Below are 18525 nucleotides of genomic sequence, written 5' to 3' on the forward strand. Positions count from 1 at the left end.
CAAAAGGCCTATTATATTCCTTAATCAAATATTTATTTGACCGTTTGAGATACAGGGCCAGGCAATGGCATATTTTATGAGGAATAAAATGAAATGAAAAGTGCACTGTGTCTGAGTGTGCAGTGCACTGTGTCTGAGTGTGCAGTGCACTGTGTCTGAGTGTGCAGTGCACTGTGTCTGAGTGTGCAGTGCACTGTGTCTGTCACATCAAGTGCAAAAGCACTGTGGCTACCAAGGTGGGGGGACCTTTTTTTAACTGCCCCACAAGTGCGTTCCTCGGCCACGCGCATGTGCAGACACCGAAAACCGCCCAATGATAGAAACGCAGTATTTTCGGTTAACTGTATTTTTTTTTACGTCAGGCCTCATGCTTCCTTCTATACATGAGAAGTTTTCGATGAATTGTTAACTGTTATGTTTAAGTGAAGAATTTCTTAACGGTTAACGGTTAACTAACTCTAATTAACAATTAATTAACATCCCTACTGAGAATCAGTGTACAGTACTGGAGAGAATAGTGTGTAGAATAGTGTGCCTCAACAATAACAACAATCCTACCATGACAGGAGCCTAATCACTGAACACAAACCGTACTCGTCATAGCTGTACCAGTTCATGGGAGACACGTGTCAGACCAAACACGGGACACCCACTCATGTGGATGAAAGAACAACAAACAAAGAACACGAGCAGCTATAGTGAACCTTCCAGAGAGGAGGCATAGAACAGTGGTTCCCCACCAAGTGGTCCTTAAGGTTAAGGGGGTTCCAGGTGGTCCCCAGCTAAATGATGGAGAGATGGTAAGAAATGGACCATTGTAGATCTAATGTAATACTGTGCACTACACTTCCTCTGCCAACCTGGGGGGGCAGCAGACTGACCTCATGCTACCTTCTATGCATGAGGAGTCCAAGCTGCTTCTTTTCACCTGACAGGAGAGAGCTTCCCTGGCCGGACATAGCGCGTGGAAGAAACATGTTATTCCGACCAGTTCCTTTCCCCTCCATCAGGCGCCCCGGCTGGCCAAGGGGAGGTTCCATTACTTAATTAAAAGAAGTCTACTCAATTAGAGAATGTAAAATATTTTGTATTTTGATCAACGTTTGCCCGTTATCTCTCCAAAATATTTGTTAGTTTTGGGTCTGCGAGGCTAAATCTCATCAAATGGTTGTCCGTGGCTCAAATGCCAAATGAATAGTGGGTCTTGATATGGCTGAAAACCACAGGCATAGAACATTCGAACATGACGTGGTCAAATAAGGCAAGTATAAATGGTAGCAAAATAATTGGGAGAAAACATCGACCCCGGTGAGGGCAAGATTTCTTCTTCATCCTTCAGCTTTTATGGTGCCCTCTGGTTATTACATTGAACTGTTAGCTAAGAATAGAGAGCATTATTGGCTCAAAGATCACAAGGTGTTGATGTGAAAATGTGTTTTTCCAGTAAATGTTGTTTTGGTCTGTTTTGGGAAAACATCTCTTTATTTACTCAAAGAATGTTCAATTAGCAACACAACAGCGGCGGGGGCTGTACAGCGGTGCCGTTTGGCACTGGCCTACTTGGAACGATCCACGTTGGAAATGCATTCCCCACACAGATATTATGTCCGTGTCCCTATTATGCCCATGTTCTTTGTCAGGCATGCCCAAATATGGAGAATATGCAGACGTCAGAATGATGTCAGAACCATCTTTCTAGGCAACCGCTTCCTCAGCCTCGCCAGCCGCACACAGAGACTATGGAACACCTTCTTCTTTTCCGCCATCAGACTCATGAATAACTGGCCAGCTCCATAATATGGACCCTGGGCAGTGGCCCTGTCCAGAGCCCGGGCGGGAGCCTTTTTGGGGCGGTTCTGGGCAACCGATGGTCCGACCGACTCGACACCGGGAACTGCACCCCCTGCGGTGCAGTGCCCGGTGCACAATTTGAAGTCGGTGGGGCGAACGGTTCTCAAGTTACGTGGTTTACACACAGACAGACAGACGTACAGAGACTTGGTGCATTTATAGATAAACTAGACCTGTACGTGCCCGTCGCGGTCGGCCACCGGCCTACTTGGGAACGATGCAACTTGGGGCCTGGATGCATTTGACACAGCACATAGTTGGAGATCTCTGTGGCTACGTGTGCTTGTGTGTGAAGAGTGCAACCTGGCTGTGAGAAGTGGGCAAACTGACTGTGAAAAGTGTACTTTGCAATCAATTCGGCCCACTGGCAGAGCCTGATTGGTTGAGCCTCAATTGGCTGAGGCAGAGGCTGGAAATTGCACAGGTGAAAGGAGTTGGCCTCATTATGCCCACTGGCAGAGCCTGGCCCAGGTGAAATTAGTTGGCCTCATTAGGCCCACTGACCAGAGCCTTTTGTGGTGGTTCTGGACAACCGTGGGTCCGACCGACTCGATACCGGGCACTGCACTCCCTGCAGGGGTGTGGAAGTCGGTGGGGCAAACCGTTCTCGAGTTACGTGCATTACACACATGCACGCACACACGCAGACAGAGATGTGGAGCATTTATAGTAGGATATATAATAATATAATATAATAAAATCAAATACTGTAGCAGTCATGATGTGAGTGACTATGACCTTCATATTTGATTAAATAAATATACAGTATAAGAGACTGTGGCAGGCCATACTTAATAAGAATGGTGACAAATTGTTTGGACATTTTGCCACAGTAAACTGCACCCCTGACTTAGCCTCGGTACCCAGGCTTTTATTTTCGTTCGCATTCGGCTCAAAAGGAAAAGCCTGGGGAAACGAGCCACATGTCCTGGTCTAGGAGTGGGAGTGAACTACAGTGCAGAGGGCCGTCACGACGTCAGTGTTTTGGTCTAGGAGTGAACTACAGTGCAGAGGGCCGTCACGACGTCAGTGTTTTGGTCTATGAGTGAACTACAGTGCAGAGGGCCGTCACGACGTCAGTGAACTACAGTGTAGAGGGGTGTCATGACGTCAGTGAACTACAGTGCAGAGGGGTGTCACGACGTCAGTGTTTTCAGCTGTTTTCTACCAGGAGGAGGAGGGGAGGAAGGGGGCGAGGGTGGGCGCTCAGACCAATGAACCAATAGGATCCAACGCCATGATCCCAGCGTCACCCGGCCCTCTAGACCATAAATCACGCTGGCTGGGCCAGGCTACCCTTCACTTGTCCCTTTGAATCCTTCCACTGACTGATGTTCAGAAACAGACTCAGAGCTTTATGGATTGATGATGATTTACTATGAAAACCTGCATCTCCCGTCCGTCAGTTAGTTAGTCACCCACGCCTCCAAATATGCATGGTCACGCCTCGTGACATCACGCCTCCATATATGGTCACGCATCGTGACATCACGTCTCCATATATGGTCACGCCAACATATATGGCCATCTCCATATATGAAGATCACGACACAAACCTCGTCTAACCCTGGATAACCATACAGGGAGAAGACTGGATCATCACCTAGATCTGCATTCATGGAGCCGGCCAGCAACTCTACATCTGACCTCAAACCGTGTGTGCAACATTTGGCATCGACCGGGTTAACACTTTAATTGCCCGGGGTTATTTAATCCATTACATTATAGCGCCCATTCGATTTATAAACACGGACCCCTTTTCCGGACGGAGTGTTAACAGTGCCAGAGATTAGCTGGTAACAGACGGATGGACGGACGGACACACACGGACAGAGTGCAAAACATACGCCTGTGTGGGTGTGTGTGTGTGTGTGTGTGTGTGTGTGTGTGTGTGTGTGTGTGTGTGTGTGCGCGCGCGTGTGTGTGTGTGTGTGTGTAACGTCTAGTCAGTCATATTTGATCTCTTAAGAGCATTTTATGCTTAATTTAGGCTTAACTTTTATTTTCTCTAAGATAAGCTTTAATTTTTCCAGGGGAAAAGGCTAGCCCTGAAATTATGGGTGGGGCATGGGTCAATTGCAATGCATAGCTTCAAAAACAAACCACTCCAGCCAGATATATTATACTGGAGATGCTTGGAAATAGATGGATTACACTGATCAATATGCCAGGGCTGTTCTCTCCTCTCGTAAGTGCTGAAAGTAATCCAGTGTGACTTACAATATTGGCCAGTGGGAAAGCTTCTAGCACTGCCCAACAGTATGTGGAAAGCATGACCCATGCGGCATGCCCAATAACTGTTTGCAAACAGTACATTACAAAATGCTATGCTTTGCTAAGATACCAGTAACTAAGATTTACTTAGGTTGTCTATCTCTCCCGAAGGATAACAATGTCCAAACTACAATAAAGATGGCAGCACATCCAACCACTGTAGGTATACATACTGTATTAAACATACTCTACCATACGGATTGGTAAACATAACATTTTACTCATCATTACGTTTTAGCTTAAATTGTGATATCATTGCTTTACAATATAGATAATAGCATTACTATCATGTTACGGTTATAATTTCATTATGTATTTGTCATAATCTCAACATTATTTATTTGTATTTGTTTTACTCTTCAAGTAGGCTAAACAGCTTACTTACATTTACAGGTATAATAACTAGTAAACTAGACAAATAGTCCAATAGCTCTGCCCCAATAGGCTCCTTAACGGTTGCTTTGCCTGTGTGCTGTATGTCAACAACAAGTCTGTTTTGTGTCTCTTGAAGTTGGATGGATGAACTAGGCACTGCTTAGCTTTAATACATGCTTTGCTGCATTCAAGGAGTTTCCATTGTTGTAAATCTGGAAATGTTTTGGGCCAATTTGGAAGCCCTACCCCCACTGTTTGTTGTGGTTAATTATCATTAGAGGCACTAGAGGAAAGGCCATGGGGTCACCAAAATCAATAGGATACCATCCTGCAATTAGATTTGGAGAAATTTGGGTTAGTGCTAGGCTAGCCCATCACCCCCCCTGCGAGTAGTATGCAGGTGCACACAGCACATTCTCAGTAGTTTCCAGACACATATACCTACAGTGTACACAACCGATGCAAAAAAGAAAAGAAGAGAAATCTCCAAAGCTAGAGTCAACAACATTTGACCCATCATTGAAGTTACAGACGTAGAACTCACCAAGACACGGTCTCCAAGTCGAAGGTCTTTATCCCCGCCTTTCTTAACGGAACCACTGTCGGACATGTTGGAACCCGACTCATTTCCTGTTTTCATTCCGGTGTTGAGCAGCCCCTCTCTAAGTGTCATCACCACCCGCTGGCCGTTACCATGGTTCTGGCCCATCTGAGAATCAGTGGATTGGCTGTCGCTCCCCTCGCCCATCATTTGTCGGGTAAGCTTGGAGGGGCGTGTGAAGATGCCCTGGAGGGGCTGGCACTCAAAGTAGCGCACCCCGCCCACTGACCCATCGTTTTTGCCAACTAGGTCATTCAATACAACACCCGCCCACTGTCCCGGGGCAAACTGGGTCTCGCCCAGGTAGGCAATGACTCCTGGTTTGACGCCGTTCACCCAGACGTTTTCACCCACTGTGTAGTCCCCCAAAACATCGTCACCCACTTCAGAGAGCTTAGTTGGCGTGGGGGCCTTCACCGGAGCATCTGAGGAGACAGAGAACAACACAACATGCATGGTTACAATGATGTCGAACACTAAGGAAATGCAACTTAAGTGCCTAAACAAAAGGAACACAAAATTGAATAAATACATACCAGTAGATCTACTGGTGAAGAGGTTAATACAGATTAAATAGCCAGAATGTGCAATTAAGCACATGTACTGTATGCAACTGAAATAAAAAAAGATTCATATTCCATCTTATGAAAACTAGTTTCACATTAAAAATGAATTTGGTTAAACCACACCTGTGTGCGACATCCTAATCTCAAGCGTCGCTGAATCTCCCATGAAACTATCCATCCAACTTCACCACGTCACAGTGCATGCACACCCAGGACAACAGCGTTGTTAAATTTGTAACAGCAAGTTTATGTGAGATTAGGCATTACTCTCATTCCTAAATGGGTCAGTCAGAGAGATGGAGCCTCTGATATGCCACTGATGTCTGTAAAGCCTGATGTATACAAGTTGGTGATCCGTGGAAAAACTAAAACAAAACAAAAACGAGCAGATCCACATGCAATGCAAAGCCTTGTGAGCTTGTAGATCGTCTATTTCTAGTATGGGACACCATGGTTCTAGTGTATGACATGAGTGAATGAGGTACATGAATAAGTAAGAACCGCAGGCTAATCCATCTAAGTGCTGCCTTGATCAGGCAGCATGCAGGACTCAGGACTGCAGCATGCAAACTGAGTCACCAACAGCAGTCAATCTGCGGCACTGTGTTTATGTGTCTGTAAATCTGTATGTCTGTGCGTGTGTGTGTGTGTGTGTGTGTGTGTGTGTGTGTGTACAAATGTGTGTGCAAACATAGCTGGTGCCACTGAGAATGGGCCTTGGGGCCCCAATGTCTGCTCTCTATGCCCCAATTGCTCCCATATGTTATTATGTCAGACTCACTGGCATAAATGCAAATTTACACTAGAACAAATACAATATTTTAAGAGGTCTTTAGCTTGAGAATTCAGGTACACACTGTCTCCAGTGCATATTTGGGAATGGCATGCTGGTCATTTCCTGTTGATGATTTCTTGAATAAACAACCATGCTTTAAACATGCGTGCAAGCAGGCTCTAAAGGCATGTGTTTTATAGTAATGGGGATACATTTACAAGCTTTAAGCTCACGCTATTTTTGTTTTTGCCTGTCCTGGACCACATTTACTAAGTCCTGTGGCAGAGCAATGCTGCTGGGTTTTACCATGAAAAGACCACATATGACTAGGACTTGATCCATGCTTCAAATTGTTTTTAATTGCTTTTATGACTTCCTTCAAATAATTTAGGATTTGGTACAACCCAGCCTTAACTCAACGAAGGAAAAAAAAGTTTTATTTCACTGGAATTATAAACCCCTGAAGAATAGCCAATCTACAATCTCACAATGCGGCAAAGCTTTGTGAGCTTGTACTGTACATCGGCTATTTTGCTACTTTTGACGGATTTTCTACTTTTGAAGGATTTTAGAAATTTCCCCCTGTGATATGATGACATAGGGATGCTAGGTTGACAGTGGTTAAAGCTGCATTGTGTGATACGCTGCCCTACTGAGGAAAAAACGACATTCATGGCCTGTGCTGGTTTAGTGGTCCAGGCACCGTGGCTGTTAATCCAGCATGACAGTGTGTTGCGGGTTCGAGTCCAGATCCCGACAAACTTTGCTGTGTGTCTTCCTATGCACCCAAGCATTTCAACAAATCTGGCACCAGCTCAGGAAGGGGAACGCAAACTGGTCTTGAGAGTGATTTATACAAACGGAGCCAATCTACAGTACAAGCTCATAACGTGCTGTCACCTCACTCACCTGCTGAGCTTGTAGATCTGCTATTGTCACGTGATGGTCTCAGTAATAACTGGTTTTCAAGCATCACATTGTCAGCTTTTGTGTGACGGGGGCCGGGGCTTTAGGCTTAAGAGATGGTTTATATGACAACACACTTTAAAAAGGAAAGGAAACAACAACATGGACAGCTATTGGTTGTTGCAGCATAATGTCATCACTGAGACCTTCATATGGCAGGTTATTTTCAGGCCTTGTGACTATCAAAATAATGCACAACAATACAGCTTTAAAAGTGTACAAGTTGCTTCTTGGTATGTCTTACTGATTTCATAAAATGCTTCTGTATTTAGTTGTACTATATAGTATCCTTTATTCTTGCCTACTGTTTATTGCTTGTATTTCTTTGGTTTTCATCTTTGCTCAAATATATAGAAATAGTGTATTCGTATGAATACAGTGATTATGTACATTACAACTACGGTATGCATTTGTGAATGCATGTATGTGTGTTTATGTTTGACAATGCTGAGGAAGACTGATCTGGTCTGGGTGAAAGGACATTAATTAAATTCTGGCTGTTTTTCTCTTCTCAAGTTTACAGATTTGACACTCAATGATGCATACTGTATCTGACACTGCTGGCCCAAGGAGTACATCAATGGAAAAAACAAAACAGAACAAAAAAAAAGAAAAAAGCACCCTGGCTAAAAAACTTGAGCTAACCCACAGTGGTTGCCCGGGCAACAGAGGAGCAGTGGTAAAAGGATCCTTGGCAAGAGGAAGAGGGCTGAGAACACAGCCCTCACTTTCACTATTGTGTGCTATAGCCACCTCCCACCGTCCTCTGAATTCCACTATTCACCAGTTCTGCACAATGACTCCTCCACAGCTCTGCACGGCTTCCTCCCTCCCTCCTACCCCCCTGTCCCCCTTGCTACTCCAGTTACACCCCCCCCCCACGCCACCCTGCTTGTCTGTATGCTTTTCTGATCATTTCTGTATCTCTCCTTTGCCATGACATTGTGCAATGTGCATCTCCTTCTCTCTCTTTTCAAAAGTGTGTTTGTGTGTGTGTGTGTGTGTGTGTGTGCGCGCACGCATGCATACGTGCGTCCATCCATCCGTCCATGCGTGCGCGTGCAAACATGCATGTGTGTGTGTTTGTGGGTAACACTGGTGCCTGTACATGACTGGCAGTTGAACTGTCACCAGTACAGAGGGAGATAACATACTTCAAAAGGACTTCATTTATACAGCATCTTTCTAGTCCATTCAACGTGCTTTACAGTGTGATTTACCATCATGTTCACTGGAACAGATACACCGTTACAGGGGTCAACAATGCACAGCACCAAACAACCGGCTCTTAGGGAGCAATTAGGGGGTTCAGTGTCTTGCTCAAGGACAGTTCAACACGCAGCCAGGAGGAGCCGGGGATCGAACCGGGAACCTCCCGGATCCCAGAAGGCTGCCCCAACGCTGCCCTGAGCCACTACATTTATTTACATTTTGATTTGTTTTTCCTTGTCCAATGTAATACAGACCTATGGCAAGAATTAATATAGAAATTCAACTTAATAGTTTGGTTTACAATATTGCTTAATAAACATGAAAAAATGAAATACTGGGGTTACAGGAGACATTTCCTGGTCTAGGAGTGGGAGTGAACTACAGTGCAGAGGGGCGTCGCTCTCAATATGGTGACGTCAGTTTTCTCCGCTGTTTTATACCAGGGAGGGGAGGGGCGAGGGGAGGTGGGGGGTGGTGAATAGTGGGACGATATAGGTACCCCATACGATACGATATATATCGCGATATTAGGCCCTCGATAACGATAATATCACGATATTCTGTATATTGCGATATATCGATATATTGTATGGAATTTACTAAAAACGCTATTTTTGTGCTCGGACACAGGGAGGGACACACACAAAGCTGTCTATAGGAGTGGTTGCACCACTCAAACACTAAATGAATACTCAATAAACTCCCCCTTTGCCTCATACCCTCATCATAATACCTCACAAATACCACCAACTGACCATTATCACTGTTATCATCATAATACCTCACAAACACCACCAACTGACCATTATCACTGGTGTCATCATAATACCTCACAAACACCACCAACTGACCATTATCACTGGTATCATCATAATACCTCACAAACACCACCAACTGACAGTTATCACTGTTATCATCATAATACCTTACAAACACCACCAACTGACCATTATCACTGGTGTCATCATAATACCTCACAAACACCACCAACTGACCATTATCACTGGTATCATCATAATACCTCACAAACACCACCAACTGACCATTATCACTGTTATCATCATAATACCTTACAAACACAGTCAGTGTCAGTGGACTTGGTTGCTGTGGAATCTGAGTGGGATTTGCTTTATTTTCGCTGTCATGTCCTCCTTTTCTAAACATGTTGTTCATCACTTCATTATGAACATTATTTTATTTCAGATTTAAAAAATATATATATTTATCGCGGGAGGACGTATCGATCGATATATATCGCAATATCGATATTTCAGCACACCGCTAGTGGTGAACCAATATTCTCCAGTGCTTGCTCCAAGCGCGCCCGCTCCTTTAGACCAGAAAGCATGCTGGCTAGGCCAGGCTACTTAACCACTGAAACCCAATATCAATAGTTTGTTGACCGGCAATACATCTCACTTGTTTCCCTCTGCACCAAATATTTTTGTAGAATGTTCACCTAAGACATGCACAGAATGGCGCAGTGCCTGGCGACCACCGCGGAGGTTGTGGGTTCGAATCCACCGTGGCTTTGTCGAGTGTGTTCGGGGAGGGAAGCCGGGCAGGGAGGGTGAGAATTGTAACTGCACGTAATCATAAGAAGGCTGGGGTGGCGCCCGTCAGCATGAAGTGTTGGGCGGGAGGAGTATAGGGCGAAGGCCCTACGTCCTCCCGGTGGGGCTCCACAGTGGCAGGTGGGTAGGATACAACAGCAGTGACAACACAGCAAGTGTGTGGGGACTAAGAATCAATTGGCACCATGATGACTAAATTGGGGAGAGGAATGGGTAAAAAAAGAAAAGCCAGAATAGGGATGCTAGGGTTCTAGTGGGCTTTGTGTTTTATTTTATTTTATTATCTGTAAAGCCTGATGTATACAAGTTGGTGATCCGTGGAAAAACTAAAACTAAAACTAAACATAATGTGTTTATTTTGGCATCTTGATGTCTTAATGCTTAATGTTCTTTGTAAAGTGCTTTGAATAGCCTTGTTGTTGAAATGTGCTATACAAATAAACTTGCTTTGCCTAAGGACAAGTTGCGATCTAATTGATATTTATCAGTAAGAAAATCACACTTGTGTGAAGTGAGGGGTGCCCACTGTATTTATATTGGCCACATGCCGTCTTACGTCATCATTTTGTGCCATAAACAAACAAAGTCGATAGACTTGGCTGGCAAATGAGTTACGTCATAAGTGCACTAAACAAACATTAAAGTCCATAATCTTGGATGGCTTACTAAGTGCTTTTAACAAAAAACAAACAAACATTGTAATTTCGTCAAAGTCCATAGACTGAGGATAGGCTGGCACAAGATTTACGTCATACAGTAAGTGCTTTAAACAAATATCCCATATAATGGCTGCCATATGATGTAATCTTCAAAAGCCATGCATTGGAAGAATGAAATAAAAAGGATTCACAAATTGGGCATTTCAATGCAAAAGATGAGAGTAGAACATGCTATCAAGAGAGTCCTAGTTGTTGTCAGAGATAATAGTGGGGAAATATTTCACTCTTGCATACTTTACATACTTAAGTTTTCACTAGATCCTGAGTGACTTAGTAAAAACTATGCTCAATATGTATTCCATTTAATGTACAACTTTTCTGAGTTCCCTCTCACAGCACAAGTCTATAGCACTGGTGTCTCATTGTATGCTATTTTCTTACTGGTTTTACCAAGGCTGACAAGCATAGTTTCTTGAAATTATTCGTTGGCTATTGTTCAGGTAGCCTAGCCAAGACAAAGAACCCTTTTTAAACCTGGTTACGTGTGGAACAGTCAATATTGTGTAGCTATTGTGGCTATGTGGATATCTTAACCGTTTGGCCGCCAGGATTAATTAAATAATTACTATTATGCCAGGATATCCCCCCGCTCAACCCTTATTTTGAAGATCCAAAACACCGCGACCGGAACCGGATGTTGACTGAATGGTGTGTGTGTTGTCGGATTAGGTGTTGATCTCTCACTAGCCGATGAAAAGTACAGTACCACTATGCTCCGTGCAATAAGCATTGTTTTGACCAGAAATGCCGCCTGGGACGGGGAATTGGAGATAAAAGCAACTGAAAGCATGCGTGTGCACGCGTGTGGGTGCATGCGCAAATCAAGATGGCACAGTCCAGTGTTATGGCTAACAACAGATAGCCATGTGAAGCGTGAGTAGCCTTTCGACTAGATCGGATCAAAACATTTATACAACTGAATAAACGTAACTTACGTTTATTGGCGCTTGCCGAGACTAATGTTTAAGGTAGGTTACATTTTTCGGTGGGGAAAATATATTAAAAAAAAGAAGAAAATAATAATAACAATCTACTTCGCCTCCATAGCATGGAAGTCTCTTTTTGAGGGGCGCTAGCAACTCCTATGCCCAGCGTTGTGTGTTTGTGTGAATCATAGCGATGATTTGATTGGCTGAGCACCCCATAGCGATGATTTGATTGGCTGAGCAAAGTACATATTGAGCAATGAATTATTATTATTATTTTAAAAAGTACATATTGAGGACAAAAAGTGAGGACAGAAAAGTGAAGACGGAAAAGTGAAGACGCAAATTGCGATTGACCGGAATGAGATGTTGTATGATGATAAGAGCGCACCTCACTTCACACGGCTGTGATTTTTATAACTAGGAAAGATTGTGACAATTTCTCCATACCCTTACAATACACAGTGCCTGTCACTGTCTTTCACATGGATGAAATGTCATGTTTGTTGAAAAACGCCACGCCCCTGGTGGTGCACAGCATATACGGGTAATTACGGTATGTATAAAAAATAGGTGTTAATTCCAGTCCGACTAGTCAGTAGGAGAGGGAGAAAGTGTCGTTCCTCTTCTGAAAACCCTTATCTCTACTTGTGTCGAGTTCCACCATAACAACTTGTGACTGTTAGTGTTATGCTTCACAGTGGGAATAAGTACTCTCTCTGATGTTCTAACTCATGACACAGGGCACTTTACAGCAAACTGTACGGTCTGTTAAGACTAGAGTAAGTCAGCTTTCAAGTTAACACAGTTGCCCTTTAACCACTTTAAACCTGGCATCCGTATTTTGGGCAGGTCAATATGCAGATATTTTCAAAACATTTCAAATAATTAAAACATTAACTTTTTCGAAATAGTTCAAAGTGTGATGCCCAGACCACTACGTCAGCTGTCCGCGCCACTCTTATGGGTTCTATGACCCATCTCTCTTATATTGTAACTCCTTGAGCGAGAAATTAGAGAATGGAAAGTTTCCATTCACTGAGAGGGAGAGGATAACATTGAATCCGTTATTTAGGCTTTGCTATTTTTTTGTTTGATAACTAAAGTTAAAAAAACAAGTCTAGACTCTAGTAGTGGTAACAACAAGACAAGTGGTTAAAAAAAGCCTAAAGCCATTTTCTGAACATGTTTCATCTAACCTCAACTCTAATGTTGAAAATGAAACCAATCCCTAATAACTGTCTTCATCACGTACTAGCCTAGATACCTATTATATCAACAAAGATTTATACAATATTATCCACAATATATATCCTTATATTTGACAAATAACCATATTCCAAACTATTCACTCACTGAATGCTGAAATGAACACACATTTCAACATTTCTGTCAACAGCCAACATGGGTTTCAACTCCAGATTCACAGACAGTCAAACACTAACCCCTTTGCAACCTGCAGTACACATTAATACTTTGGAAATCAAATGTGTATGAATGCTGTAATATTTAGAACAAATTAAGCACAATTCTCTGTTATAACAGCTGCTTTTTATGACTGTTATGCAGTGTCCCCCGCCTTCCTTCCTGCTCACTAAATTCCTCAGTTAACTTGAACCATGACATAGCCCTGCTCCCTTTGATACTACTTTGGTACTTCCCATGAAGACTAATCACTATATTGACCTATATTCAAGGGATAGGCTAACTGCTGATTAAAAGTGAAGCACATCGAGTTTTACTAAATACAATTGAGTGTACTTCAATATTCTTGGGTATGCTCCGATGAGAGTTGAGTATATATGTATACTTATTGCATCCGAACTTAGTTATATTGAACTACATTTTTATGGTTTAGACTCAAAAACAATAATAAATATGTTTTTGTCTGTGTATTGTTCCATTCCTATAGGCGAGACATATTTTACTATAACACTGCTAGCCCTTTTCAGAAAAACGTGCCTAACTACGTAATAAATCATTTTCCCTTGCCCATAAGTTTAAGAGGGTGATAGAGAAGAAACATACTGTCTTTAGTGACGACAGGGCCGGATGTGCCTCCAGCTGAGGTCTTTCCCACAGGGCTGGAATGTTTTGGCCCCCGGCCAGGGATCTTCAGTCCAGTGGACTTGAGCATGTTCATTCTATAGTAGCTGGGAGCTGGCCCAGGAGGAGTTGAGTGAACTTCTCCTCAGCTGTTGAAGGCGTATGGATCAGGCACTAGTTGGGGGAATGATGGCTCTCTCCTTCCATGTTTACCTGTAGGGAACGATAATGAGGAGAAATGTAGGAATAATAAAGCTCATGGTTCTCCTGCATGTTGGCTCACACACTGGAAAGGCTAAATGGAACAGAGTTATTCATTGGTAACGTTACAGAATAATGTATGTCAATGCCATGAAAAGGTTAAATTCTATCTAGGAGATGCAACAGAGAGCATATTAGAAGTACTGGTGTGGAGTTTCATTTAAAGATATTACAGCAACAGCTTTGTGTTGGTCGTTTAAATATCCATGCAGTAGCCTGGCAGTATAGGAGCAAGCTTGTGAACAGATTGCATGTTTGAACTCCTGAACTCACTTGGCATAGGGGATGTTAATGAGCTTTACCACCCAAAGCAGTAAAAAGAAAACCTGTCATATGGTCACACAAAAACTAACCTCTGTACCAAAAGTGACATGTCTCTAATATAGATGTCTGTGGTTTCATCATCATGTGTTTTGAACAATATGACCAGGCCCGATATTAACAATAACAAAAACATTCAAGCCAGAGCTTCATAGGCCTACAGATGCTTTCTTGGTCACTGGTCAGTCTATGTTAAATAATGACTACTGGTAGAAATAAATGGATCCCTGTGTTCTTTTTCCCCTCACTGTATGTGGTCACATTTTGACAGATCAGTGTATGCCTGTAATATATAGACATATAGTATAGGCCTGTGTCCAGTTGGACCTTGGCCTACAAATAAAAGCCAAAGGCCATTAACAAAATATGATGTTCTAAGTCACACAGATTGCAACACATTACACATAAAGGGCACATAACACTGCAGATTGTAACAACATACAGGACCGGTATCCTCCTCATCCTCCTACAGTTTGTCTGCAAGGTACACACACATTTTCCAAATCGACCAAAAACATTTTTTTCATCTGGAGCAATCAGTCCCATTAGAAATAATTAAAATGATATCAAACACAAGTGTGGGAGTGCTAGCTGCTGCTTTTCAAATATGCTAATGCTTCATATGCTACATGACAAATAGTTTTTCAGTTGGAGCCTATAATTTCCCAGAAATCATATAAACGGTTTGTGAGAATAATGCGCACCTCAACAGATCCAAGACAACGCCAGATTGATCCATTGTTGTAGCTACTGCGGCAACGTGGTCTAGACTGCCCTTCACATCAACCCTGAGACCGACCACAACACAAACCATAAAGCATAAAGTCATTGAAAGACACTCACCTTTCTTTGCGAATTTTAAAGAGTCAGAGGGTGAGCGAGAACCAGGGAAACTTTAAATTTTCTTGCAGGGGGAACGCTTTAGGAGGGTTGCCACTCCCTGGGATGCAAATATGGATGCTGAGCACAGTGAGCAGATACTGAAAGGGAGAGTGTAGTAGATCAGTGGAGTGGATGATGCGAACCGCACTACTGCTAAACAACCGGTTCATCTGGGTGATGCTTGATGAGGAGGAGGATGCTTTCAAAATTCAAAGGAAAATGTCTATCCCTGTGACTGTTGTAACGAGTAAACAACGCTACATATAGGTCCAAGCCGCAGCATCAGCAACACTAAAGCGAACTTTGCATTCGGGGTCTCTTTAATAAAAGGTACCACGTACAGCGACCGACCGTAGCAGCAGGCGAGGGTTCCTAAATAATGCTTGGCCTATTCTTGAATCTTTTCGTTGTTTGTTTTCATAATCGTATTGTAACGTTATACGCAGAGGGTTAGCCTTGTTGTAGCCTCCCTGTGACTCAACCCACTGGCAGCTGGCTGCTAGACCCGAACAAAGAGCTGTGAGGAAGTGACTGGACCCTCCTGGGGAAAAGATGAGAACACACACACACACACACACACACACACACACACACACACACACACGCGCAGGCCAGTTGCATGCGTGGCGTGGGCACTTAACAAGGCAGTTGATGATAACCTCACATTTCTTTACATTTCATAGAGATTGCCGGTCAACACTTATTTTTCCAACCTATTCGACCGTATTATTATTATGTTATAATGAAGTAAAAAGTCAAAACATCATCTTTATATCTGCCTTAGAACTTTGTGGGTGTGGCCTCACTCACGGATCCCACCGGCTTTATTATGGATGGACTCCAGATCCCATATCCCGCAGGGACGGCTGCGCTGTGATTTGCTAGTGAGCTCTTGGCGCAACAGCTGACCATTGACAGCCAATCTAGTATACGGTACTTTACTAACGGCAGTGACAGAATAACTATTTTATACATTTTCAGTTTGGAGACCTTTCTCAGCCCAATATCATCGTCTGGAGATGTTGTCTAGTTTAGATATACTTCTCCATGGTTTAGTCTTTAAAAACTGTATATGATTATTTCCTTTCTTTCATAGAAGTATATAGGGTATGCGCGTGACATCATCATCAAACCAGGAAGTTATGCAGGAATGCCTACTGAGTGGCAAAAAAACTACTTTATGGCCTTGACAGCTGCATCCAAACAGAAAAGTCCTATCTGATTGCATTAAACAATGTTAAACTCACTTTGCCTGTAATTGCCACTCGATGTGCGATTCCCTCTAAGCATGCATTGCATACCCTTTATATTTGTACGAATTTAAATGTTCTGATCTGATGAATTGAAAATGGAGGACCCTGATAGTATTCTGTGCTTTTCACCCTCGTAGCAGTTTTTGTATTGACTTGTGCTTTCGCGTTTTAAATCTACATACCGGTAGGCTACAGTCAGAGGCTAATGTGAAAATGTTCAATCAAGAAGCATGACGGCGGTGTGCAATCCCGTGCATGCACGCGCACAATCACAGCGTGCCTGTCCTTCCGGGCTATGGGATGCGGATGACATTACACTGTATGTCAACCTGAGGTGAGGTAACAGGATAGGTGGGCAGTGGGCACGGGCGACAAGGAGTGGGCACCTCGGTGTTAACTTAAATTGGCTATTTTTTCCAAAATCATGAATACAATATTAGTATAATTAATTATAATTGTATAATATTTGTGGTTTTTAAAGTATCCATGATTAGAACATGCTTCAATATTAGACAAAAACAATTGCAAACTTTCTATGTCACCATCTAAAACATGGGTATCTATAAGCCAATCAACAAGAAAACAAACCTATGAATTAAAAAGGGCCCACTAAACAATACAAAAAGGGAGAAACAATTAAATTTATATTAAAACTGTGCAAAGTGGCGTTGCAGGGTGAGACTATATGGAGGGGGCCAAGCTGCTGTTCCAGAGCTTCATTTACTTCAGTTCCAGACACCTCCTCCTACTATAACGAGTCAACCCAGTCTATAGGTGCAGTGTTGCGTGAACCGTGAATCTATACGTACACACAGGGATGCACAACACCGTAGGCCACTCATCTCTGGCAGTGTTCGGTCTGCTCGCTCCTTCTCTCTGTTCTTTGTCGGCTTCTCAACAGGGCCCCTTCGTCTGCTTGCCACTCGCCTGTATCAGACAACCTGTGCCTTCTACTTCTCCTCCTACAGGCAGAACAGAGCACCACCGCATGTTGCCTAACAAACATTTGCTGCCAGAACTGCATGGAATGTCCATCATACAGCCTAGCTGGCCCTGCATCGGTGGTGGCATCACCCTAGCCGCAATTTGCAACACCAGATTTTCTTTATAATGGGATGAATCTAGAGTTGCAACACGCTCCCTTGACACGACAGCCCATTCGTCCAAATAGAAAAGTCTGATCTGCTTGTATTAAACGTTAAACTCAAACCATCATTGCAGCTTTACGAAAAGCTTCAATCTGCAAAGCGTTTGTTTCATAAAACTAGTACTGCTAGTCTCGGACAGGAACAAACTGCAGGTTGAAAAGGCCCTCAGCTCTGAACTCGGCAGTTTTATCAATATTATCACACGAAAAGATGAAATTACCTACCTAGGTTCCATCCTGGAGGCTAATCTTTCCGGTGATAAAATGGCCACCAACGTAATAAAAAAAGTCAACCAAAGAACAAGATTCCTTTACAGGATCTCCTCACTGGTCAACAAAAACACCTTGACCGGAGCCCTCGTACAAGGTTTCTTTGACTATGCATGCACCTCTTGGTACCACAGCACCTCAAAGGCCCTTAACACAGCTCCAGACTTCCCAAAACAAACTGGTCAGGCTCCTACTTGGCCTCACCCCCCGAACCCACCTCACCCCTGCCCACTTTGACAGGCTGGAATGGCTTAGGGTCGATGACAGAGTACAGCATCTTGCAATGGGTCTGGTCCACAAGATTCGATACACCACCAAGATTCCTATGTACCTGTCTAAATACTTCCTTAATGTTAACGAAGTCCACACCCACAACACCAGAGGGAGTGCAACAAACCATGTACAACCCAGATTCGGCACAAAGGGACTAAATTATTTTCGCTCCTATGCCACCAAAATGTGGAACGCACTACCAACAGTCATTAAGACATGTAAATCCCTTGACT

At 43.2% G+C, this 18525-nt stretch overlaps 1 protein-coding gene across 3 annotated transcripts in view; it reads right to left on the reverse strand.

Annotated features, from left to right (window-relative positions):
• The window catches only part of clip2 (CAP-GLY domain containing linker protein 2), a 38936-nt gene extending 23118 nt beyond the window's left edge, over positions 1-15818 (reverse strand). For 2 of the 3 annotated variants that reach the window (XM_080780505.1, XM_080780503.1), the window contains exons 1-3: positions 15311-15818; positions 13868-14098; positions 5045-5526 (exon numbers count right to left, since the gene is read on the reverse strand). In XM_080780505.1, the coding sequence (XP_080636631.1) occupies positions 5045-5526; positions 13868-13982 (597 nt within the window). In that variant the 5' untranslated portion in view covers positions 13983-14098; positions 15311-15818. Of the gene's footprint in view, positions 1-5044; positions 5527-13867; positions 14099-15171; positions 15212-15310 lie in introns of those variants that run through there. The other variant, XM_080780504.1, reaches the window with a different exon arrangement.
• Between the last annotated feature and the right edge of the window lie 2707 nt (positions 15819-18525).

This window comes from Protomyctophum bolini (genome assembly GCF_963924005.1).
Source record: "Protomyctophum bolini genome assembly, chromosome: 13".
Lineage (NCBI taxonomy): Eukaryota > Metazoa > Chordata > Actinopteri > Myctophiformes > Myctophidae > Protomyctophum > Protomyctophum bolini.